Source organism: Nomascus leucogenys, chromosome 5 (genome assembly GCF_006542625.1).
Source record: "Nomascus leucogenys isolate Asia chromosome 5, Asia_NLE_v1, whole genome shotgun sequence".
Lineage (NCBI taxonomy): Eukaryota > Metazoa > Chordata > Mammalia > Primates > Hylobatidae > Nomascus > Nomascus leucogenys.
In genome coordinates, this window is record NC_044385.1 from 135,298,279 (window position 1) to 135,323,535 (window position 25,257).

At 37.8% G+C, this 25,257-nt stretch overlaps 1 protein-coding gene across 1 annotated transcript in view; it reads left to right on the forward strand.

The window, feature by feature from the left end:
- MYO16 (myosin XVI) overlaps positions 1 to 25,257 on the forward strand; it is a 575,469-nt gene that overhangs the window by 377,513 nt on the left and 172,699 nt on the right. The window contains exon 23 of the mRNA XM_030813681.1: positions 6,037 to 6,237. Within this exon, the coding sequence (XP_030669541.1) occupies positions 6,037 to 6,237 (201 nt within the window). The remainder of the gene's footprint in view (positions 1 to 6,036; positions 6,238 to 25,257) is intronic.

Sequence of the window (25,257 nt, forward strand, 5' to 3'; positions counted from 1 at the left end):
TTGATGGGGTTGTTTGATTTTTTCATGTAAATTTGTTTAAGTTCTTTGTAGATTCTGGATAGTAGCCCTTTGTCAGAGAGGTAGATTGCAAAAATTTTCTCCAATTCTGTAGGTGGTCTGTTCACTCTGAAGGTAGTTTCTTTTACTGTGCAGAAGCTCTTCAGTTTAATTAGATTCCATTTGTCTATTTTGGCTTTTGTTGCCATTGCTTTTGGTGTTTTACTCATGAAGTCTTTGCCCATGCCTATGTCCTGAATGGTATTGCCTAAGTTTTCTTAGGGTTTTTATGGTTTTAGGTCTAACATTTAAGTCTTTAATCCATCTTGAATTAAATTTTGTAAAAGGTGTAAGGAAGGGATCCAGTTTCAGCTTTCTACATATGGCTAGCCAGTTTTCCTCAGCACCATTTATTAAATAGGGAATCCTTTCCCCATTTCTTGTTTTTGCCACATTTGTCAAAGATCAGATGGTTGTAAATGTGTGGTGTTATTTCTGAGCCTCTATTCTGTTCCATTGGTCTATCTCTCTGTTTTGGTACCAGTACCATGTTGTTTTGGTTACTGTAGCCTTGTAGTATACTTTGAAGTCAGGTAGCATGATGCCTCCAGCTTTGTTCTTTTTGCTTAGGGTTGTCTTGGCAATGTGAGCTCTTTTTTGTTTCCATATGAACTTTAAAGTAGTTTTTTCCAATTCTGTGAAGAAAGTCATTGGTAGCTTGATGAAGATGGCATTGAATCTATAAATTACCTTGGGCAGTATGGCCATTTTCACAATATTGATTCTTCCTATCCATGAGCATTGGAATGTTCTTCCATTTGTTTGTGTCCTCTTTTATTTCACTGAGCAGTGGTTTGTAGTTCTCCTTGAAGAGGTCCTTCACATCCCTTGTAAGTTGGATTCCTAGGTATTTTATTCTCTTTGTAGAAATTGTGAATAGGAGTTCACTGATGATTTGGCTCTCTGTTTGTTATTGGTGTATAAGAATGCTTGTGATTTTTGCACATTGATTTTTGTATCCTGAGGCTTTGCTGAAATTGCTTATCAGCTTAAGGAGATTTTTGGCTGAGACAATGGGGTTTTCTAAATATACAGTCATGTCATCTGCAAACAAGGACAATTTGACTTCCTCTTTTCCTAATTGAATACCCTTTATTTCTTTCCCTTGCCTGATTGCCCTGGCCAGAACTTCCAACAATATGTTGAATAGGAGTGATGAGAGAGAGCATCCCTGTCTCGTGCCAGTTTTCAAAGGGAATGTTTCCAGTTATTGCCCATTCAGTATGATACTGGCTTTGGGTTTGTCATAAATAGCTCTCATTATTTTGAGATACGTTCCATCAATACCTAGTTTATTGAGAGTTTTTAGCATGAAGGGCTGTTGAATTTTGTTGAAGGCATTTTCTGCATCTATTGAGATAATCATGTGGTTTTTGTTTTGGTTCTGTTTATGTGATGGATTACGTTTATTGATTTGTGTATGTTGAACCAGCCTCGAATTGGAGGGATGAAGCCCATTTGATCATGGTGGATAAGCTTTTTGATGTGCTGCTGGATTAGGTTTGCCAGTATTTTATTGAGGATTTTTGCATCGATGTTCATCAGGGGTATTGGTCTAAAATTGTCCTTTTTTGTTGTGTCTCTGCCAGGCTTTGGTGTCCGGATGATGCTGGCCTCATAAAATGAATTAGGGTGGATTCCCTCTTTTTCTATTCATTGGAATAGTTTCAGAAGGAATGGTACCAGCTCCTCTTTGTACCTCTGGTAGAATTTGGTTGTGAATCCATCTGGTCCTGGAATTTTTTTGGTTAGTAGGCTATTAATTATTGCCTCAATTTCAGTGCCTGCTGTCGGTCTATTCAGTGATCCAACTTCTTCCTGGTTTAGTCTTGGAAGGTGTATGTGTCCAGGAATTTATCCATTTCTTCTAGATTTTCTAGTTTATTTGCATAGAGGTATTTATAGTATTCTCTGATGGTAGTTTGTATTTCTGTGGGATCAGTGGTGATATCCCCTTTATCATTTTTTATCGTGTCTATTATATTCTTCTCTCTTTTCTTCTTTATTATTCTTGCTAGCGGTCTATCAATTTTGTTGATCTTTTCAAAAAACCAGCTCCTGGATTCATTGATTTTTTTGAAGGGTTTTTTGTGTTTCTATCTCCTTGACTTCTGCTCTGATCTTAGTTATTTCTTGCCTTCTGATAGCTTTTGAATTTGTTTGCTCTTGCTTCTCCAGTTCTTTTAATTATGATGTTAGGATGTCGATTTTAGATCATTCCTGCTTTCTCTTGTGGGCATTTATTGCTGTAAATTTCCCTCTACACACTGATTTAAAAATGTCCCAGAGATTCTGGTACGTAGTGTCTTTGTTCTCTTTGGTTTCAAAGAACATCTTTATTTCTGCCTTCATTTCGTGATTTACCCAGTAGTCATTCAAGAGCAAGTTGTTCAGTTTCCATGTAGTTGAGCGGTTTTGAGTGAGTTTCTTAATCCTGAGTTCTAATTTGATTGCACTGTGGTCTGAGAGACAGTTTGTTGTGATTTCTGTTATTTTACATTTGCTGAGGAGTGCTTTACTTCCAACTATGTGGTCAATTTTGGAATAAGTGTGATGTGGTGCTGAGAAGAATGTATATTCTGTTGATTTGGGGTGGAGAGTTCTGTAGATGTGTATTAGTTCTGCTTGGTGCAGAGCTGAGTTCAAGTCCTGGATATCCTTGTTAACTTTCTGTCTCGTTCATCTAATATTGACAATGGGGTGTTAAAGTCTCCCATTATTATTGTGTGGGAGTCTAAGTCTCTTTGTAGGTCTCTAAGGACTTGCTTTATGAGTCCTTAGACTCATAAAGGTGCTCCTGTATTGGGTGCATATATATTTAGGATACTTAGCTCTTCTTGTTGAATTGATCACTTTACCATTATGTAATGGCCTTCTTTGTCTCTTTTCATCTTTGTTGGTTTAAATTCTGTTTTATGAGAGACTGGGATTGCAACCCCTGCTTTTTTTTTTGTTTTGCATTTGTTTGGTAGATCTTCCTCCATCTCTTTATTTTGAGCCTATGTGTGTCTCTGCATGTGAGATGGGTCTCCTGAATACAGCACACTGATGGGTCTTGAATCTTTATCCAGTTTGCCAGTCTGTGTCTTTTAATTGGGGCATTTAGCCCATTTACATTTAAGGTTCATATTGTTATGTGTGAATTTGATCCTGTCATTATGCTGTTAGCTGGTTATTTTGCCCATTAGTTGATGCAGTTTCTTCCTAGCATTGATGGTCTTTACAATTTGGCATGTTTTAGCAGTGGCTGGTACCGGTTCTTCCTTTCCATGTTTAGTGCTTCCTTCATGAGCTCTTGTAAGGCAGGCCTGGTGGTGACAAAATCTGTCAGCATTTGCTTGTCTGTAAAGGATTTTATTTCTCCTTCACTTATGAAGCTTAGTTTGGCTGGATATGAAATTCTGGGTTGAAAATTCTTTTCTTTAAGAATGTTGAATATTGACCCCCACTCTCTTCTGGCTTTTAGTGTGTCTGCCAAGAGATCCACTGTTAGTCTGATGGGCTTTCCTTTGTGGGTCTCTGGCTGCCCTTAGCATTTTTTCCTTCATTTCAACCTTGGTGAATCTGACAATTATGTGTCTTGGGGTTGCTTTTCTTGAGGAATATCTTTATGGTGTTCTCTCTATTTCCTGAATTTGAATGTTGGCCTGCCTTGCAAGGTTAGGGAAGTTCTGGATAATATCCTGAAGAGTGTTTTCCATTTTGGTTCCATTCTCCCCGTCACTTTCAGGTATGCCAATCAAACGTAGATTTGGTCTTTTCACATAGTCCCGTATTTCTTGGAGGCTTTGTTCACTTCTTTTTACTAATTTTTCTCTAAACTTCTCTTCTTACTTCATTTGATTAATTTGATCTTCAATCACTGACACCCATTCTTCCAGTTGATTGAATCAGCTACTGAAGCTTGTGCAAGTGTCACATAGTTCTCGTGCCATGGTTTTCAGCTCCATCAGGTCATTTAAGGTCTTCTCTACACTGTTTATTCTAGTTAGCCATTCATCTAATCTTTTTTCAAGGCTTTTAGCTTCCTTATGATGGGTTCGAATATCCTCCTTTCGCTTGGAGAAGTTTGTTAATACCGACTTTCTGAAGGCTACCTCTGTCAGCTCATCAAAGTCATTCTCCGTCCTGCTTTGTTCCATTGCTGGTGAGGAGCTGCAATCCTTTGGAGAAGAAGGGGCACTCTGGTTTTTAGAATTTTCAGCTTTTCTGCTGTGGTTTCTCCCCATCTTTGTGGTTTTATCTACCTTTGGTCTTTGATGATGGTGACCTACATAAGGAGTTTTGGTGTGGATGCCCTTTTTGTTCATGTTGATGCAATTATTTTCTGTTTGTTAGTTTTTCTTCTAACAGTCAGGTCCCTCAGCTGCAGGTCTGTTGGAGTTTGTTGGAGGTCCATCCAGACCCTGTTTCCCTGGGTATCACCAGCAGAGGCTGCAGAACAGCCAATATTGCTGCCTGATCCTTCCTCTGGAAGCTTTGTCTCAGAGGGGTACCCGGCTGTATGAGGTGTCAGTCAGCCCCTACTGGGAGGTGTCTCCAAGTTAGTCTACACGGGGGTCAGGGACCCACTTGAGGTTGTGGCCCATCCATTCTCAGAGCTCAAACAACGTGCTGGGAGAACCACCGCTCTCTTCAGAGCTGTCAGACAGGGATGTTTAAGTCTGCAGAAGTTTCTGCTGCCTTTTGTTCAGCTATGCCCTGCCCCCAGAGGTGGAGTCTACAGAGGCAGGTGGGCCTCGTTGAGCTGCGGTGGGCTCCACCTAGTTTGAATTTCCCGGCTGCTTTGTTTACCTACTCAAGCCTCAGCAATGGCAGACACCCCTCCCCCAGCCAGGCTTGCTGCCTTGCAGTTTGATCTCGGACTAGCAGTGAGCAAGGCTCTGTGGGCATTGGATCCATTGATCCAAGCATGGGATATAATCTCCTGGTGTGCCGTTTGCTAAGACCATTGGAAAAGCACAATATTTGGGCAGGAGAAACCCGATTTTCCTGGTGCTGTCTGTCACGGCTTCACTTGGCTAGGAAAAGGAAATCCCCTGACCCCTTGCACTTCCTGGGTGATGCGATGCCCCACTCTGCTTCAGCTCACCCTCCATGGGCTGCACCCACTGTCCAACCAGTTCGAGTGAGATGAACCAGGTACCTCAGTTGGAAATGCAGAAATCACCTGTCTTCTGCATCGATCACGTTGGGAGATGCAGGCCAGAGCTGTTCCTATTTGGCCATCTTGGACATACTCTCTTTTTTTTTTTGAGGCAGAGTTGCATCTGTTGTCCAGGATGGAGTGCAGTAACATGATCATGGCTCACTGCAACCTCCACCTCTTGGGCTCTAGTGATCCTCTCACCTCATTCTCCTGAGAAACTGGGACTACAGGCACACATCACCATGCCCAGCTAATTTCTGTATTATTATTATTTTTAAATAGAGATGAGGTCTTACCGTGTTGCCCAGGCTGGTCTCAAACTCCTGAGCTCAAGTGACCTGGCTGCGTTGGCCTCCCAAAGGGCTTGGATTATAGGCCTTAGCCACTGCACCCAGCTTTGCCATAATTTTTGACTTAACATCATGGTGAGCTTTATTTTTTGATAAGTTTCTTGTCTCATCATAGATATGGAACATTTTACATGGATTCTAAGTCAAGAAAAATGATAATTTTCCTGTAGTCTGAAATTTTATTTTTCTTATTAAGATGAAAATTTACATTTTAAATAACTACAGTATTTTAATGACCTTACAATGCATTTTTTACTTATTTGTTCATTAATTTGATAAATATTATTGGGGGCCTACTTTACATCAGACCCCTGCTAGGTGGTGGGGCAGGAACAGAAATGTATTAAGGTAAAGACTGATTTATTTTCTGAGTGTCTGTATGAATCTTAACAAAAATATAAACAAGCATGCTTGAATAATAACAAAAATATCAAACTAAGTAATAGACAAAACAACTCCCCATCTCTTCTTAACTCTCAGAAGCCATCTGGATTTCTCACCTTATTGGATGAAGAAAGTCAAATGATTTGGTCAGTGGAATCAAATTTTCCAAAAAAGCTACAAAGTCTCCTAGAATCCTCAAACACAAATGCGGTGTACTCCCCCATGAAGGATGGGAATGGGAATGTTGCCCGCAAAGACCACAGTACAGCCTTCACCATCATGCACTACGCAGGAAGGGTAAGTGGCCAGAACTGCATAATTTTTCATGTGCACTAATGATCAAAGGTCCTTGGGACAAGCTCTAGAGTTATTGATATTTTAAGGTGTATTATTTGGATAAATGGAAGCTGGATGAACAACCCACAACATGTACTTTTCTAAGTGATTTTCTTTTAGCCTGATGAGGAATTAACATCTTCAGAATGATGACGCATGCTGTGTGGGCCTTCTCATAATGTTTCTAGAATTATAACTTTATATGAGCAAAGGATCCCTGGGTTTAATACAAAGAGCTCTGCTATAAACTTTGGAATATTATACGTAATACAGATGAACATTGGACATCTGAGTTTTCTTACCTTGAATATGGTTTTTAGTATTAAAGTATTTTTTATTAAAGCATGTCAACTTAAGGAAGAAAGAAAGCCACTCTCTCAGATCTTTCCCAATTCTCTAACCAGGTTTGTAAAACATGCTTCTTACTTCAACACCTTCAAGGACTTCCTCTTACTTGTATAAAAATGATCATTCTCCTTAGTCCAGGCTAATATCAGGTTTCTCCAAGCTGATCATAATTTTTTTTCCATATCTTACCTGTCAGAACTCCCCTGTGCAAGATCTCTGTTAGGTTATTTTTCTAATCCACTCACTGTTTCTGCATTTTCAGCCTCCTTTAAACTCCTTTACATTAAACTTGATATATCCTGTCTTCTTAACAAGATCAAATTTTATCCAACTTTCAGTATTAAATCCATGTTCCTTTATCCTCAGTCCAAATCCCAGCTGTAGTTAGTGTCTTCCGCTTTTGCATGTACAGCTCTCTGTCTCCTACTCTTACTCCTTTGACCCCACTTAGTACAGATGGTGTGCTAGAGGGTAAAATCTCTCACTGCTGTCTTACAGTGTATTTCAGTTCATTTTGACCAGTGTTTCCAGACTCTGCCTTATGCCAAAGAAGGGGCATTTGAGAATCAAAGATGAGCAAAGCCTATTCCTTGCCTTCAAATATCTCAGCTTCGAAAAGGGAAAGGCAAATGAACAAATATTAATATGAATAATGTATTACATTGATATAATAATATCAACAAATGTATATATTACAATAGGGAAGGAAGCAATTCGTGGCTTAAAAAATGTGTAGATGCTTTCCAAACCCAGACCTTCAAGGGTGATTGAGAGCTCACTAATTATAAAGGAGAGGGGGGACATTCTCGTAAAGACGTAGAATTTTGATTCAGGATTCAGTTGTATAGGACAGAATCCACTCTGCCTATTTAAGTAGAAAATAATATAGTTTGAGAAAATAATCATTGGGAGACTCTAAGTTGAACTTTCAGGAATGGCATTAAAAGCACACCACAGAACAGAGTTACTAAGGCAGGTTACAGCCTTATCTTAGGTCAGGAAGCCTCTAGCCAAATTAAGAAGCTGCTGATACAGTTACTGTTACTGCTCCCACCTGCACAAGTGGCGTGTGCAAACCTTAGCACTCAACATCAAAGGAGTGAGGGACTAGACCTGGAGATTCCCACTGCAAGGGAAAATCATCTTCATGGAGGCTCACAAGGTAACACAGCAGAAGCAGCAGCAGCGTGGTTCTCACTACATCTACTTCTGAGTCTTGTGCCATCACAACAGACTGGTGGAAGCTAAAGAGCAACTGGATCCCAGTGCAAGGCTATGTGGAAGGCAGGCTTCTCCTTTTCAGCCTCGGCGGTACAGGCAGCAACCAGGATGGATGGGCAATGCCATTCCAACACAGCACCTACCTAGTATTCGGGAAGTTGTGTCAGAAGTTCAGTTCAGGGTAGAAAGGGCGGTAGGTGACATGTCTAAAAAGATTGGGTTAGGCCAAATCATTAGTAAATATGCATGTACAACCAAGGGCTTTGTCCTCTTGACACTGTTAACTCATGAAGTATTTTTAGACAAAGTAGGAAGATGAAGCAATAAAAACAAAAAAGCAGAGGGCCTGATACAGGAGATATTGGTATCATAGAAACCAAGGGAAAGGAAGAAAAGTGGTCAATAGGAAATGCACCTGGGTGATGCGGTAGTTAGGCGAAAGAGGAGCTTTGAGAGGCATTAGAGTGGCATGGTCTCAGAAGAAGGCTGGGGTGGTGAGTGGCTCGTCGGAAGGAAATACATGCAGGATTTTATATGTATATAAAATGTATATGTATATATATGTATACTATATATATAAAAAACATATTTATATATACAAATATAAATATATGTATATATTTATCTATTATATACAGACAAATATATGTATATATTTATATATTATATACACAAACATAAATGTATATATTTATATATTATATATACAAACATAAATATATGTATATATTTATATATTATATATACAAACATAAATATATGTATATATTTATATATTATATATACAAACATAAATATATGTATATATTTATATATTATATATACAAACATATATGTATACATTCGTATATTACATTTACACATATAAATACATGTATACATTCGTATATTACATATACACATATAAATATAATTATATACACATATAAATATGTGTATATTTATTGTATACACATATAGATATGTGTATATTTATTGTATACACATATAGATATGTGTATATTTATTGTATACACATATAGATATGTGTATATATTATATATGTATATATTATATATACACATAAATATGTGTATATATTATATATACACATAAATATGTGTATATATTATATATACACATAAATATGTGTATATATAATATATACACATAAATAAATGTATATATTTATTATATATACAAATACACGTATATATTTATACAAATATAAATGTATATGTTTATATATACAAATATATAGACAAATATATATACAAATTTATGTATATATTTATATATACAAATATATATACAGATATATGTATATATTTATATACAAACATATAGATATATGTGTATATTTATATAGACCAATATATACATATATACAAATATATATGTATATATATTTATATATACAAATATACACGTACATATATTTATATATACAAATATACGCATATATATTTATATATACATATACACGTGTATATTTATATAAACAAATATATGTATATATTTATATACATATTATATGCATATTCTACATTTCTATACATATATTTATGTTTTATATTTGCATTTATTAAATATTTATATATTCAATAAATATAAAATTTATTAAATTTTGTTAAATACTTATATATTTAATCAATACATATATAAATATAAAACATAAATACAAAATATAAATATATGTATATAAATATATACTATATATTTCTATATATATGTATTTCTATATGTATATATAGAAATATTATATATATACAATGCATATGTATATATTTATATATAAGTTCTCATATATTTAAATATAAATTTATATACATAAACTATAAAAATATATCCATTTGAAATATAATTACATATAATTCATGTTCTTTGAATTTGAGGGATTTCACTATTACAAATTCTTTAGGAAAACAGCAATCTTAGACTTGTATTTCAATTTTTCAGGCTATATTTTCTTCATAGTAAATATTTGTTGAATTCATAGGGAGTATTTTACAATTTACAATGAGGTATGATCATTTCAGGAGATTACTTTTCCTAAGGTTTCATGGAAGTGATTGTAAGCGGATATGTACTTGAAGTGCCTTCTGAGTCTGTTTGCGTCGTGTATTGGAGATGCACTAGATGTTCAATAAATGCTAATTGCATTAAAGTCAGTGGAAATGTGCTTTAGAATAATAGTTTTTAAATTATTTTATGTTCAGTTTAAAAAATTGTTGTACATTCACTTAAAATTTCCATTTTTAGTTTCAAATATTTTTAGAAAATTTTTGGGAAAACAACTAAGTTTAAGTCAATGTAATTATTTTGCTTAGTTCTGATAGAAATAAAGCAAAACAGAGAAAACCAATCGATTAATTGGTGCACAGCCTAAACCCCTGTGAAAACATGAATGTTCCTGTAAAATCACCTTTATTTTTTAAGCAAGATTTTTATCATGGGAGTCAGTTTTGTGGTTTTATAAAAATCTTTTATTGTACTGAGATGTACTAATGAGTCTTAGCCAAAAGACTCCCTGAGGACTCATTCACATATTCAGTATAGATTATATGTAATTTGTGGCAATATGTCAAGCCATATGCCATTTGAATAATCAAGTGTAGACACATACACCTAAATTTTGAGCTATTGCAGTTTCAAAAAAAGCAGCAGCACATTCCGAATTTTATAAATCAAGACATGTAGAAAAAGTTAACTGATTTGAAATCAACATGCAAGGTCTGGTTTGGACAATAGGAGGAACATTGCTAAATAGCTCTCTGATAGTAAAGTTGGCCCCAAGCAAGAGCTCAATGGCCCTGGGGTTCTTGGCTTTGTTGCCACTGTTTTGGCCAGACTGATGGGGTAGAACGTACCTCCTTCATCACCACTTGCTCCTCCATGATGGGATTACCTGGTCTTTTTACTGGAAATTCATTACATTTCAGAGGAAGGATAATTATTACTCCTGGATGATACTGGCATCCAGCCCCACCTGGAGGGACTCACCTATCCTGAAAACTCTGACCGGGAAGACCGGCCATGCTTCAGAGTCTTGTTTGGAACAGAGGCTCTGAGGTGCTTTTAGAAATGTTTAAGCGACATTATTTAAATTATAGCTGAAGATCTTTTCTAAACACATTTGAATTTTTCATTACTCATAGGAGCACAGTATATTTTCCAATCACCATTACAGAATTATTTTAAAGTAAATGGGAAGAGGCTGTACATGAAATATTAACACGGTCTCATTAATGAGCATGAATCTGAATTAAAGAAGGCTTGTATGGTTTTTTGGCTAGATATTTGTTTTAGCAAATATTAAATCATATATGGGATTATCACTTATAGGGGCTGCTCTTAAAAGTCTGATGATTTACATGATGGATAAGCATTAAATTCAGAAATGTGTCTAATTTTATTGGCTATTAAAATTAAGAATCTTGAAGGAAGAAAGAATTATGGTTTGGCGAAAGACATTGGCTCTCAGGAAAGTTAAACTTCCATTAAGGTGATTCTAAACTAACTCTAGTAAGAAATAGTATTTTTAAGTTCCTAAATTTTGATGTGAGATGAGTAAATAGATTAGGAGATAGTAAAACAACATTAAGTAATGAAAATTGCATTAATGAAAATGTAGGTCAAAAGTAATAGTTATACAATATATGACACCTACCTATATGAGCCTTGTTTGTTGTCTGCTCATAGGATCTTTGTCTGAAAGTTGTTTTTTATGAAAATTTATATTAGCATGAAGTGAATCTCTTTGGATCTCAGATAAGCATCCCATTGTGATTGGCCTGAATGGTTTATAGGCAACAAGTTGGTGATATTGTTCTTACACCTAAGATGATGCATCCCTGTTTCAGCTCCTTCTCCCCACGAATGCTTATGCATTATAATGGGCTGATCTAAATTTCCTTGATCTCATTTTGCTCTAATCAATAATGATTCCTGAAGCTTGCATGACATTTTCCAGTTTACAAAATACTTTTGTGACATTGTCACCACGTTCTTGGATATAGATATTACTATTTCTGTTTTCCAGGTAAATAAGCCTTGGTGAAGTTCAGTGATTCACCAAAGATTGTACAGCTGCGTATTAATTTCCTAGGCCTGCCAGAACCAAGTACCATAGACTGGGTGGCTTAAAACAACAGAGATTTATTTTTTCACAGTGCTGGAGGATAGAAGTTCAAAGTCAAGTATTGGCAGGGTTGGTTACTTCAGGAGACTCTGAGGGAGAGGCTGTTCCAAGCCTCTCTCCCAGCTTGTGGTGGTAGCCAGCCATTGGCATTCCTGCCTTACAGGCCCCCATTCCTGGCTTGCAAACCTGTCACCCCAATCTGTGCCTCCCTCACATGGCCCTGTCCCTCTGTGTGTTCTTTCCTCTTCTCACAAAGATTTGATCCAGCCGGACCGCATCTTAATTTAGCTAATTTCATCTGCAAAGACCCTATTGCCAAATAGGTCGTATTCTGTTGATCTGGGTGGACGTGAATTTTAGGGTACACTATGCAAGCCACTACAGGCTAGCAGTGACAACACTGTCTTATTTTCCCCAAGTTCCCTGTGCTTTTCTCTCTTCACCACATCATGGGGTGACATTCCTAACGTGTTTATTGTCTGTACTCATAGAATTCATGTGGCATAGTGGAAGGAGGATGGAAAGGGCAGGATCCCTACCTGGGGCCCAGCTGGCCAGGGTTTGATTTCCAGCTCCATTCCTCTGTGCCTTTGAGGAGGATAAGGACCCTCAGTTGCCACACCATGATATTTATCATTAAAGAAAATATAATTATGAACCTCATAAACTTGTCCTGAAGGTTAAGTACAGGACAAACAATAAATGCAGGTACAATTATTTTTACTCATTTTTTCAAGTATGTGAGTCATCTATTTCCCCAACAATGGCTGAATTTCTTCAGTGCAGGAATACAACAGTACTTCATAACATTTTGAACTCATCAATCACAGACATTGAAGACCAGAAAATATTGCAGGGGTTACCGAGTCAACTTTTGCCTTGTATTCAGAGGAGAATATTGGTGGCCCCATTGAGTTGCTTAAATAAAGTAAGTGGTAAAGTGTCCTTGATTTGTTTAAAAAAAACAGAGTCAATTCTTTTATCTTATAAAAGTGCTCAGATTATATAAAGTAATATTTTGAAAGTCATGTTAGAATGTTTATTTTTATATACATACGGTTACTGGTATCACTTTAGTAGATGATAGGAAAGGTATAACCACTCCTATTATATTACGGTATTTTCTGGCCCTTCTTATGACACTTGAAAGACTTCAGTGGAAGATATGTACAGAAAATTGAGATATTTCTCTAACTATAGTATTAAATTAAATATATAAAAATATATAATATAAAAAATATATAAAAATATAGTATAATATAAAATTAAATTCTCTAAATATAGTATTAAATACAGAAAATTGAGATATTTCTCGACTACAATATTAAAAGAGAAAACAGAAAACAAAATGTTTTAGTTTATGTTAATGTAACATTTTGTTTTTCACAATATTTGGGATGCTTTGTGATGAGTAGCTCCCTTTGAAGGGAATTTTGTAAAAAAAATATATTCTTTACCATTTAGTTTTATAACTAATACTTTAATCAGGCATACAGATGTGTGAAGTGTTACTGCACATCTTAAAAGATCCTTTCCATATGATTTCCCATTATAAAATTAAAACATTCTCTACAATTTATATACATACTCTGAGTTGTAATTTTGTGATGGCATAAAAACTTACAGCCACCTTATCTAGTGTGCTTGCAAATGCATCTTTCTGTGGGTGGATTTTGATTGTATTTGTTAGGATTCCTTCGTTGTAGCTCTGAAGCACAACCCTACAGATAAAATTGTAATCTCAGACGCGTAGGCCCTGATCATTACTGTTCATGTCACTGATTTCCACAGGCGTTTATGGGAATCATATCACTAAAACGTTGATGGAAATGACGTGAGGAAAAGAATGAAGTCACTGATTTGTAGCCCGTCTGTAAAATACGTAGATTTTTTTCTTCTCTTTAAAAATAGTGTATCTCTATCTTTGAGTAAACTAAGTTTGAAATGTTCCTATTGTTTAGATTTATGCTGTTATGCAGGTCCCCGAGTAGAGATCTTTGTCTCATTGATGCTGCGGTCGATTCTAGATGATCTAGTGATGAAAGCCAACCTCTTTGTCCTTAAACATTTTTTCTTTTCTTTTCTTTTTTTTTTTTTTTGAGATGGAGTTTTGTTCTTGTTGCCCAGGCTAGAGTGCAAAGACACAATCTCGGCTCACTGCAACCTCCACCTCCCGGGTTCAAGTGATTCTCCTGCCTCAGCTTCCCAAGTAGCTGGGATTATAGGTGTCCACCATGGTGCCCAGCTAATTTTTTGTATTTTTAGTAGGGACAGGGTTTCACCATGGTCTGGAACTCCTGACCTCAGGTGATCCACTCTCCTCGGCCTCCCACCTTAAACATTTTTATATAACGTGCTTGTGGGATCTCTGTCTGTTGAGCTTCTCAGTTCCACCTGTGTCAGGAACACCTTTCATAACATGTCCTTTACCTCCCCGGAGATTTGTGGGGGACGCATTGTACCCAAGAAGACTCTGAGAGTGAACTTTTAAATTAAAAAACAAAGAACATGGACTAATCAACAGGGCAGTTTTCATTTGTTTCTTTCCTTTTCTCCAGGCAGAATCCCCAGACATAACAATCAAGTCTGTCTGGTCTAAGCCAAACTGATACTCTTAAAAGCTATTTAACAAAGGTATTTTGACCTGCACAGAAAGAACTTAATTTACATCTGTGTTTGTTCACCTCTTGAGCAGACGTTTTGAAAAATAAAAAGTAGCTCTACGAGGCTTCTGGTGTTCCACTGCTGACATGAATTTCACCTTTGGCAGTATTGTGTTATTGTGTGGGAGGCATGATCCACCTTTTCTTACCTAGGTTTTGTTAAGACAAAATGTAGTATCTCATTTAGAGAATCTTCTGCTTCTTCACATATTTAATATATTCTTTTATCTTCATGAGCTGACAGAAAGTTATAAAACTTTAGATTTTTCAGAATATTGATAGTTTATGGCTAGTTGGTATATTTTTTCATAAAGGAACCAATGAGGCACATTCATAAATTTCAGCTGTGTCAATTTCAAGGGACTATCCATATACAGATTTCTAGATATCTAGATGGGACTCTTAACAACATTACTATATGTTCCTAATAACCTTCTTTGTTAATTAGTATTCATCAACTTAAAGTTAATCAGAAGGAAAGCAAAAAAAAAAAAAAACTAGTGGATAGAATCACTTAATAGGAAAGTAAAAGAATAGAAGCTGTTGCTTATAAATATTGACGATATATAGACATCAGTTTACTACTACAGAAGAAATTGAGACTCTTTTCCGCAAACCTCAGATAGAAAGCTGTAACCAGGCAGGGAAAATAATTGGACACATTTATATTTGCTGAAAATGATCACTTATTTATTTAGCTAAAATCCAGTCTTCACATATATTCTGTGATATATTGAATTCAAGGGTTTATCTCAAAACTTTGCATTTTAAATTATCACCACTTCCAACACCAGAAAAGTGGTTTAATTAAAAATTTAATTCCAACCACTTCTTTCCTAAGGATTATCTTTTGCATCATATAAATAACATGATAGAGGAAGGGATTATAAATTTGATGGATGTATGAATTTACTTTCATTTTGTGAATATTGATGATGTTTCTCAGAGCAGGGAGCTTATCGATTCTCAAGATTCAGTTGCATATACATGATGATTCCCAGATCTCCACTCTATTTCTGCTGTGGGCTGCATATTGACTTTTTAATATCTCTATTAGTATAGCATGTTAAATTCAACAGAAGCAAAGTCAACTAAACTCCTTACCCATCTCCCACTCCCACTCTTTCTCTCTCAACTCACCTCAAAGAAGTAAAAAAGAAAATAAAACTGATTTTTTGTATTTGTCCCCCCTTTCAATTAATGGCAAAACCAGACACCCAATTAATTACCAAGTACAAGCTACTGTCTTTCTTATTTAACTCTCAATCCAAATACTCCACTTCTTATCTCAGTACCCTAGTTCACATCACCCTCCTTGTTCTCTGGACTACTTCAGTAGTCCCTCAACACTAATTGATGGAATGAGTACTAATTATCATTAAAGAATAAAGGGATGAACGAATTTTGTTTTGTTTTGATTTGATTTTTGAGACGAAGTCTCGTTGTTGCCCAGGCTGGAGTGCAATGGTGCGATCTCGGCTCACTGAAACCTCTGCCTCCCAGATTCAAGTGATTCTCCAGCCTCAGCCTCCTGAGTAGCTGGGACCACAGGCACCCACCACCACACCCGGCTAATTTTTGTAGTTTTAATAGGGACGGGGTTTCACCGTATTGGTCAGGTTGGTCTCAAACTCCTGATCTCAGGTGATCCAGCCGCCTTGGCCCCCCAAACTGCTAGTGAATGAATATTTTTACTTAAAGGAATATTAACTGCCTCTAATTCATTTAGTTTTTTTGTTTCTCTGATAACTCTCTTCAAAATTAAATGTGATTACTTTGATTTGATTTGTTAATAATAGACCTAAACTATTGGCACTGATGGATGCTCTACTGATCAATTGGGCATAAATGACCCCTTTAAAAATTTCTATCCCCAAGCTTATTTCTCATAGCTGAAGAATAAATTTTGCTTTCTCTCTTCAAAACCAGAACTTCCAAATTATTTTCACATTTTTGTTTTTCACCTACCTGGTAGTAGAACAGACACAATTCCGAAGATGTAATTGAGATTCCTTAATATTTGGGGCTTATATTGCTTTTTAAAATATATTCAGCAAGATTAGTTTTTTCCTTGTAACCAGATAAAAACTTGGGCAGCTCCAGTGATATTTCTGGTCTCTCTCTAGTCATACAATGTCACTTATTTGCTTTCCTTGGCACTCACAGACCCAATTCAGTCATTAAGAACTGTAATCATCAAAACAACAGACTTAATGGAAAGTGAAGTCTCCTCATGGCTCAGATACTGCCTAGACATTGTACGGTGGCCTAGAAAGTCCCTTCTTCTTCCTTTTCATGCCACGCTTTGCCTCTTCTGATGTGCATTGTTTCAGTATGGTTTCCCACACACTGTGCTTCATGTGTGCAAAGCTAACACTCAGGTGCTTTTCTGGGCTTCTTAGAGGGACCGACTTGCCCAGGTGTGGGTGATGCTCATCTTTGGCTGGCTGCTCCCCCTCGACCCTGGTTTTGGGGTTGATTCCACATAGACCCTCTCTACTGGACTCCATGATTTCCAACTTCCCATGTGTCTCTTGGCAGGATTTAACACAGCCCTGGCTTGTGTTAATTAGTATTCATCAACTTAAAGTGAATTAAAGATGAAGCCCTACCACCATATCCTTTGCTATCAAAACCTCCATCTGTGGTGTGGTCTTTGTTTTCATGTGTTGGCCCAGAACAGCTCAGGCTGCTGCAGCAGAAGCCGTTATCCCTCCCGCATCGTTGCACACATCCCCATCCTTTGTGCTTCTTCCCAGGGCCAAAGGCCAGTGCACAGTATCTCCCTAGCCAGTGGAACAAGGCAAAGGTGTAAGAAGGTTCCCATGAAGCCTCCCTTCTCTTGACTTAGAGGACAAAGGAAGAAACTGTGGAAACACACTTATGTCCACATTTGGATGTTATTAAAGCAATAAAGCAATCACTATTGTGTACTCAAATTGAGCACAAGATCAATAGATTGATAGATGTAGACTTTGGTGTATGAATTAAATACAGTAGAGAGCTAAATAGATGGGCAGGCACACACATAAATCAGATACCACTACTGACAGACACACATGCATATTAGCCATGCTGTAGTCTTGGATATTCTTAAATGTCTAACCTGAGGGTAGCTTTGTTAGAGGAACTTTAACTTTTAGCACTTTAACTACATGGAAATGTAGATTTCAATATCAGAAATATATTTAAGACATATGTGAGATACTGTAATTAGCATTTGATTTGACCTTAACATACCTAACAAGGTAGCCTGTGCAAGCTTTAGAAAAGTCTCTAATTTTAATGCAGAGAATTACATATAATTCTCTAATTTACATGTAAGTTATGGATAATCTTAGCTAGGTAAGTGTAATAGGGAAGGAAAATTAAGGCGTATTTATAAGAGAACTAAGTAGTGAATCTCTACACAATGCCCCTAAAGGCCCACCTAGGGACATAACACCATGGTTTTGCTCTTCAGAGGCGTTGGTGTGTGCACTTACTGAATTACGGGGAGCTGAAGAGTGGCAACATCCATGTTTTCACCCTTTGCCCAGGGCTCCGTTTCCTCTCTCTCGTCTCTCCGTTCTGTAGCCTGTGAGGCAGTGCACCACTGACAAGCATGCTGAGACCCATTGGGCTCTGTGCACAATACTCATTTTGCAGTTCAGATGGCTTCTCCTTTCACATACAGTTCTCCTACATGGATGATTCTCATCCCTTTGCCTCGATCTGTCAGACTTCGTTGCCCCACATCATTCTCTTTGCTTTCCTTTATACCTTCAAGAGCTCCATTATCTTTCTTTAGGAGTCTTAAACAGTGCTGTGCAGCATCTATCCCTGTCTTTTCCTGAGCTACGTGGCAGGAAGGAGCTTCTCAGCTGTGAGCAACAAGGCAGAGTAGACAAAACAAGAAAATGGAAAATCATTGAGGTCCATCAGGATTCCATCTCAGGAATAAACTGTACTAAATTTTCAAGGAGCAGAAAATGATTACAGGGAATAGATTCCCCAGGAAAAGTTAAGCAGACAGACAAGGGATGCTGAAGTGATCTAGAGATTATCCACAGCAGAAAGTAGCTGCATTACCTAAGGCTAAAGGATTATGGGAGGAGAAGTTACCTCTGGACCCCAGGAGCTGAGGGTAGGAGGTAGAAGCCACATGTTTCTACAAGGCCACTACTCTGGAAGAATTGGGCTGTGAAAAGTGGGCTGCAAGACAAAAATGGAATCAGGGAGGAAATTCAGCCCTTGTAGGAGAGGAAGATAATTACCAAAACTTGGACCCTCCTCCTGCTTTGTCATTTTCTGCAGTGCTTTTAGGGGTGTAGCCCTATCTGGAAGGCCAGGCTGAGAACCCCATTGCCTCAATGCATCTTAGGGCAGAAAAGGACACAGATTCATCCGAGAGCAAATGGGTGTACCTTGAAGAAGAAAGACATCACAAAGCACAATTTGTGGCAGAGTCCAGGTCTCTTGAAAGTGTATACCTAGACAAAGTTAGAGTTGATAGATACATACATATAAGTTAAGGTTGGCTACCTCTGAAAAAAGGAATTAGAGATAACTTTTAATTTTGTTACTTTTAGTACATTCCAAATTTTATAAATGTATATGATATGCTTAGGCTTTAGGTCCCCACCCAAATCTCATCTTGAATTGTAATCTCCATAATCCCCAAAGGAGAGACCAGGTGGAGGTGATTGAATCACGGGGGTGGTTTGCCCTGTGCTGGTCTCGTGACAGTGAGTTCTAACAAGATCTGATGGTTTTATAAGGGGCTCTTTCCCCTTTGCTCAGCACTTCTCCTTCCTGCCGCCTTGTGAAGAAGGCACCTTGCTTCCCCTTTGCCTTCTGCCATGATTGTAAGTTCCCTGCAGCCTCCCTAGCCATGCTGAACTGTGAGGCAATTAAGCCTCTTTCCTTTATAAATTACTCAGTCTCAGGTAGTTCTTTACAGCTGTGTGAAAACAGATGAATACAACATGTAACATATTTTACAAAATATTTTTAAAAGGTTAGCCCCTGCTGTTTTCCTTGGCTTACTAAAAATTTAGTCTTTTAACCCTGATAACCTCCTCAATCCAATGATGATATTTTAATAACCTTTGATATTAGCCATATCAAAGGCAATCTGAAAATCTAAATAGATGCCCATTTATTAAATTTACATATAAACCATTCCTAGCCCCTAAAATAATAATTTTGTTGATGGATTATGCTAATCAATAAAATCATTAAAATTTAGTGTGAAGTGGCCAGAGATCAAAACTCAATTAAATAGATAAGAAACTGTGGTTCAGAGAAGCTGACTATCATGTTCCCACAATTAATTACCCCAGCACGTGGCCCATGAGTGTTTCTATAGGTTGAGAAGCAGAAACTATGATAGAATGAGAATCCCTTCTTCTTAACCCTTGGTCTATTGTCCCTTCTGCTTTACCACGCTCTCATTTTTATATCATTTTCTCCAGAATTCCAACACCATATATGGCATATATAGGGTACCACAATAACCAGGGATTTTTGAAAAATACTGCACTTTATAGCTACCCTCTTAGATGAAAGTATTTGAAAGTTTTTTTTCCTCTACAAGAACTTTTCAAAAAATGCTAACTCCCCTAAGAAAATAGCTTAGCCTTTAATATAGTTATAGTGTAATCTCATCTTAAACTTATCAGCAATTTAAAAATATGTCAATATCTGCTCTAATGGCTGTTCTCAGAAGGACTGTGTTTCTTTATTTAAAATGCGCTGTAGGCCGGGCATGGTCGTTCATGCCTATAATCCCAACACTTTGGGAGGCTGAGGCGGGTGAATCACTTGAAGTCGGGAGTTCAAGTTCAGCCTGGCCAACATGGCAAAACCCTGTTTCTACTAAAAATACAAAAATTAGCCGGGCGTGGTGGTATATGCTTGCAATTCCAGCTACTCAGGAGGCTGAGGCACGAGAATCGCCTGAACCTGGGAGGCGGAGGTTGCAGTGAGCAGAGATCATGCCACTGCACTCCAGCCTGGGTGACAAAGTGAGACTCTGCTTCAAAAAAATTAAATAAATGAAATAAAATGCACTGTGAACAGTTACTTCCTGCAAACCCTGCTCCCATGCTCCTTTCTCACCTGCCAGCACCACACAGAAGGACTGAGTTAACAGAGCATCCTAAGCTCCTAGTAGCTGGAGCTGTGATTCTCATACGTAACGTTCATCCAGCTTAACTGGGGAGCAAGTTTAAAAATGTGGCTTCCTGGATTCCTCTCCAATAAATAATGACTAAAGAGGTCTAGGGTGAAGTTGAAAGCATTTGCATTTTTATTAAACACTGGAGGATATTCTCCTTTAGGGAATCTGGAAAGCACATTTTGAGAGACATTAAAATTATTAGCCACATAGTAGGTGCTCACATTTCACAGTTTTGCATTGTTCTCTCACTCGGTACAAGGCACAGTGAGGAATGAGGCTGCAGACATAAAGAACTCACTATTCCCCAGCTCCGGCCAACCCTTGGACCTTCCTTAACAAGGTGAAGTAAGCCAATTGCTCTTGCTTTCAGTTCAGGGAATTAAAATCTAGTGTTGGTGGATAGAGCTATTTCTGTGGCGCTCTCTTGCCTTTGGATTTCAGTTGCCTTGGTGATTAGCCAAGCATGAGCCTGACACCCTTCAGTTAGGAAGAAAATCCATGTGGTTTGGCATTTTGTAACTTTTGTTCTTTGTGGAGCCAGGAAACTCAGTATCTTGATGAATTTTGAGTCACAGAAATGGTGAAAGTTTTATACCCCTTTTTCATATATAGATGACATAATTTATCTTTTAATTGTATTTATTGCAGTGCTGGAGTGTTACAGCAAGTACTTCCAAAAAAGCCGCATACTGTCACTGCTCTCAAGTTTATATTGCACCCCTCATTTGGCATCCACACTGGAGCATTTAAATGAGGATTGCTAACTGCCGCAGCATAAGCAAAATGCTAAGTTTTCTTTTGAGTTATTTTATTGAACAGAATCATTCCAAAGGAAATTTTGAATACATGACAATTTCCTTAAAGATCCATATTGAGTTGCATGAATATAAATTTCTCTATTACATGCATGAGAGACGCTGCCATGTACTGCATGAATCCTGTCTTCCAATCTTGAGAAGGAAAAATAAATACATAAAGCCTGAAGATCAGTTATGTAAAGAGAGTGGGGAAAAGGAAGGCAGAAACCCAGCCTCTATCTTTGGCTACTTTCATGCTTTTCTCCTTTCATCCCACAAATAATAAACCAAAAAAGATGAGCAAGGCCCTGAGCCAAGCAGCTGCCCTGAGTGACCCTGGAGAGCCTTCGACCTAAAATCTTCTCTCTGCTGCTCCAGCAGCACCAACCTGGTCTCCCCAGTGGCACAGCAGAGAGCAGACCTTTGTCTGTCAGCAGACCTGACACTCCAGACTCACAAAGCTCTAGGTGAATTCTAATACAGGCTGAGTTTCTCCTTAGTGCTTTTTCTTTCCTAGAAATGCTTCCATCTCACTAGGCTCTGAGGCTCACTTTCCTTTGAATTGCCCAGGAGCCCACTGGCCTTGTCTGCACTGTTTTGCAGCTTGTCTTTGTTTCTTCTCTATGCAAAGTTATTGCCCCTTCCTGGTGCTGGAGGCGGTGGCCCTCAGCGAAGTCCAGGTGCTGCGTATAGATGCTGATGAGTTTACTGGGCTCTCCTTTCTAGGGAGACTTCTTTTCTTAGGAAGCATTTCCTTCATAAGTTGTCAGTGAATTTCACCTGAGACAATTATGGGTCTAGAATGAGAAGCTTTTTATTGGGAGGCAGTCTATTTAGCAGCCTCAAGACAGATTACCTAGGTAATGCCATGAGTCCTTCTCAAGTAAGTCATGTATAAAACTCTGGAAAACGGCAAAGAAGAAGGTACAGGTGAGCATTAGAAACATCAATTAGGGATATTCATGAGAAAACTGTAGTAAAAACTATGCAAAGGTAGGTAGGAACAAGCCTTTTTATTTATCTCCAAAGCCACCGAGAGACAGAGAGAGAGAAAGAGAGAGAATGGGAAAGAGAGAAAGAAAGAGCTAGAGAGAGAGGTCAGCATTACTGCCTATGTGTTGTAGATGAGAAGGCTTGGAAACTCAGTAACTTGCCCTGGTTATCCAGGCCCTGGGGCTTGTTGAAGCTGGACTCCAGAAGGTATGTCACTGAGCAAGGCCAATGCACTTTTCACAACAGCTTGATGCCTCTCAGAGACTTGGGCCTAGAAAGGCAGAGTTGGCCTTGGTTGCTGGAGAAGCTGGAAAGGAGTTTATTGAAAGGAAAGGCAGCGTGATGGCAAGGGAAGAATTTGTGATTAGGGTAGAGGAAAGTGAAGAGCAGAGTACAATGGGGAAAATGGGAAAATGCTATAAAGCGAATGACTTAATTAGGCAAAATGTACATTTTTCTGTAGACAGTGAGGATTTATCAGGGATCCAACATGATCGTTCATCAAGTTAGATTTTTTTGTTTTCCATTTCCATCTTTTCTTCAGAATTAACTCCCAGGTTGTGATGGTTAACTTATGTGTCAGTTTCACTGGGCCATGGGATGCCCAGATGGCTGGCTGAACATCATTTCTGAGGGTGTCTTCGAAGGCATTTTGGGAAGAGATTAGCATTTGATCAGTAGACTGATTAAGCTGTTGCCCTCCCCAGCTTCAAGTGGGTGGGTGGGCACCACCCAATCCCTTGAGGGCCTGAATAGCACAAACAGGTGGAGGAAGGTTGAAATCTCTCTGCCTGACTGCTTGAGCTACAATATCAGTCTCCTGCCCTTGGTGCTCCTGGATTTCGGGCCCTCTGACTTAGACTGGATTCTACACTATTGGCTCTCTGGCTCTCAGGCTTTTGAACTACATCGTCGACTTTCCTGGGTCTCCAGCTTGCAGGTGGCAGATTGTGGGACTTCTCAGCCCCCATAATTATGTGAGCCAATAACTCAGACTATATATATATTATACTATACTACTGGTTCTATTCATTTGGAGAACGCTGATGAATACCAAGCTTTTGTATTCATTTAAGACAAAAAGAAAACACTTGGGCTGTCTTAGTCCAGATTATAATTTTTTTTATAATCACATTTGTTATATTTTTTAATCAAAAATTTAAAGAATCTTTTTAGTTATATTTATTGAAATTACAGTTTTCCTTTTAGTGTGCACAATTTCTTAATGCATAGGTTTATTTAGGATCTTAATACTATGCTAAGATTCTAAATGGATATTTGTCTCCTAGCTCCCTGCCACTGTGGTAATATCAAAGGAGGCTTGGTAGGGGGTTAGGACTTCCAGCACTCTGCAAAGGTAATACCCCACTACCCAATTTATGAAGGCTATGTAGGAAGCAGTAAAGAAGTGTTTCAGCCCCTTCCACTGCTCATCCCACAGCCAGGGAAGAATGACTGGAGGCTTAGTGGAGAGGGAGACCCTTTATCTTCACCCAGCAATAATGAGGATTCATTCTTCTTGCATATCAGAGGAGGCTGGGTAGGGACCTAGATATCCACTCTGACAAGGCAGTAGTGAGGCTGTGCCTTCCTTCTCTTGCCAAGTGCTGGAAGAAGCCAGCTAGACAGAAAGTGATGCTGGAAACTTCAACACCCTCCTCTCAACAGTTGGTAAAACAATGACATAGGCAATCAGCAAGGGTACAGGAGAACTGGACAACACCATCACCAACAGGATCTACTCAATATTTACAAACACATCCGCCAGCAAAAGCAGAATTCATATTCTTTTTGAGTACCCCTGGGACATGTGTCCAGATGGACTATCTGCTCGGCCGTAAAGCAAAACTAAGCAAACTCAAAAGAATTGAAATTATACAGAGTAGGTTTGCCTACCACAATGGAATCAACCCAGAAATCAATAACAGAAAGATAACAGCCAAATCTCCATATACTTGGAAACTTAACAGTGCCCTTCCAAATAATCCATGGATAAAAGGGGAAATCTTGACAGAATTAAAAATAATATGCTGAACCTAATGAAAATGAAAGTACAACATGTCAAACTTGTGTGGCACAGCTAAAATAGTATTGAATAAGAAATGTATATCACTAAATGCATATGTTAGAAAATAGGGAAAATCTCAAATCAGTGATCTAAGCTCCCATCTCAGGAACCTAGGAGCAAAATAAACCACAGTAAGCAAATGGAAACCAATGACAAAAAAAAAAAAGCAGAAATCAATGGAATTAGAAAAAAAAGGAGAAAATCAATGAAACGAAGAGCTGGTTCTTTGAAAATACCAATAAAAATTATAAACCTATAATATGAGTGATGAAAAGAGAAAATACATAAATAACCAATATCAGTAATAAAACAAGGAAAATCATTATAGGCCCTGTAGACATCAAAAAGATACAAAGGGAATATTACAAACAGCTCTCACACATAAATTCTATGACTTCAATGAATGGATCAATTCCTCAAAAGACACAAGCTACTTCAATTCATCCAATATGAAATAGACAATGTGAATAGCCCCATAACTTTTAAGAAATGAATTTGTAATTTAAAGTCTCTCAAAAAAGCTTCCTATTCCAGATTGTTTCACTGGAGAATTCTACCAAATGTTTTAAGGAAAATTAAAGCCAACTTTACACAATCTTTTCTAGAAA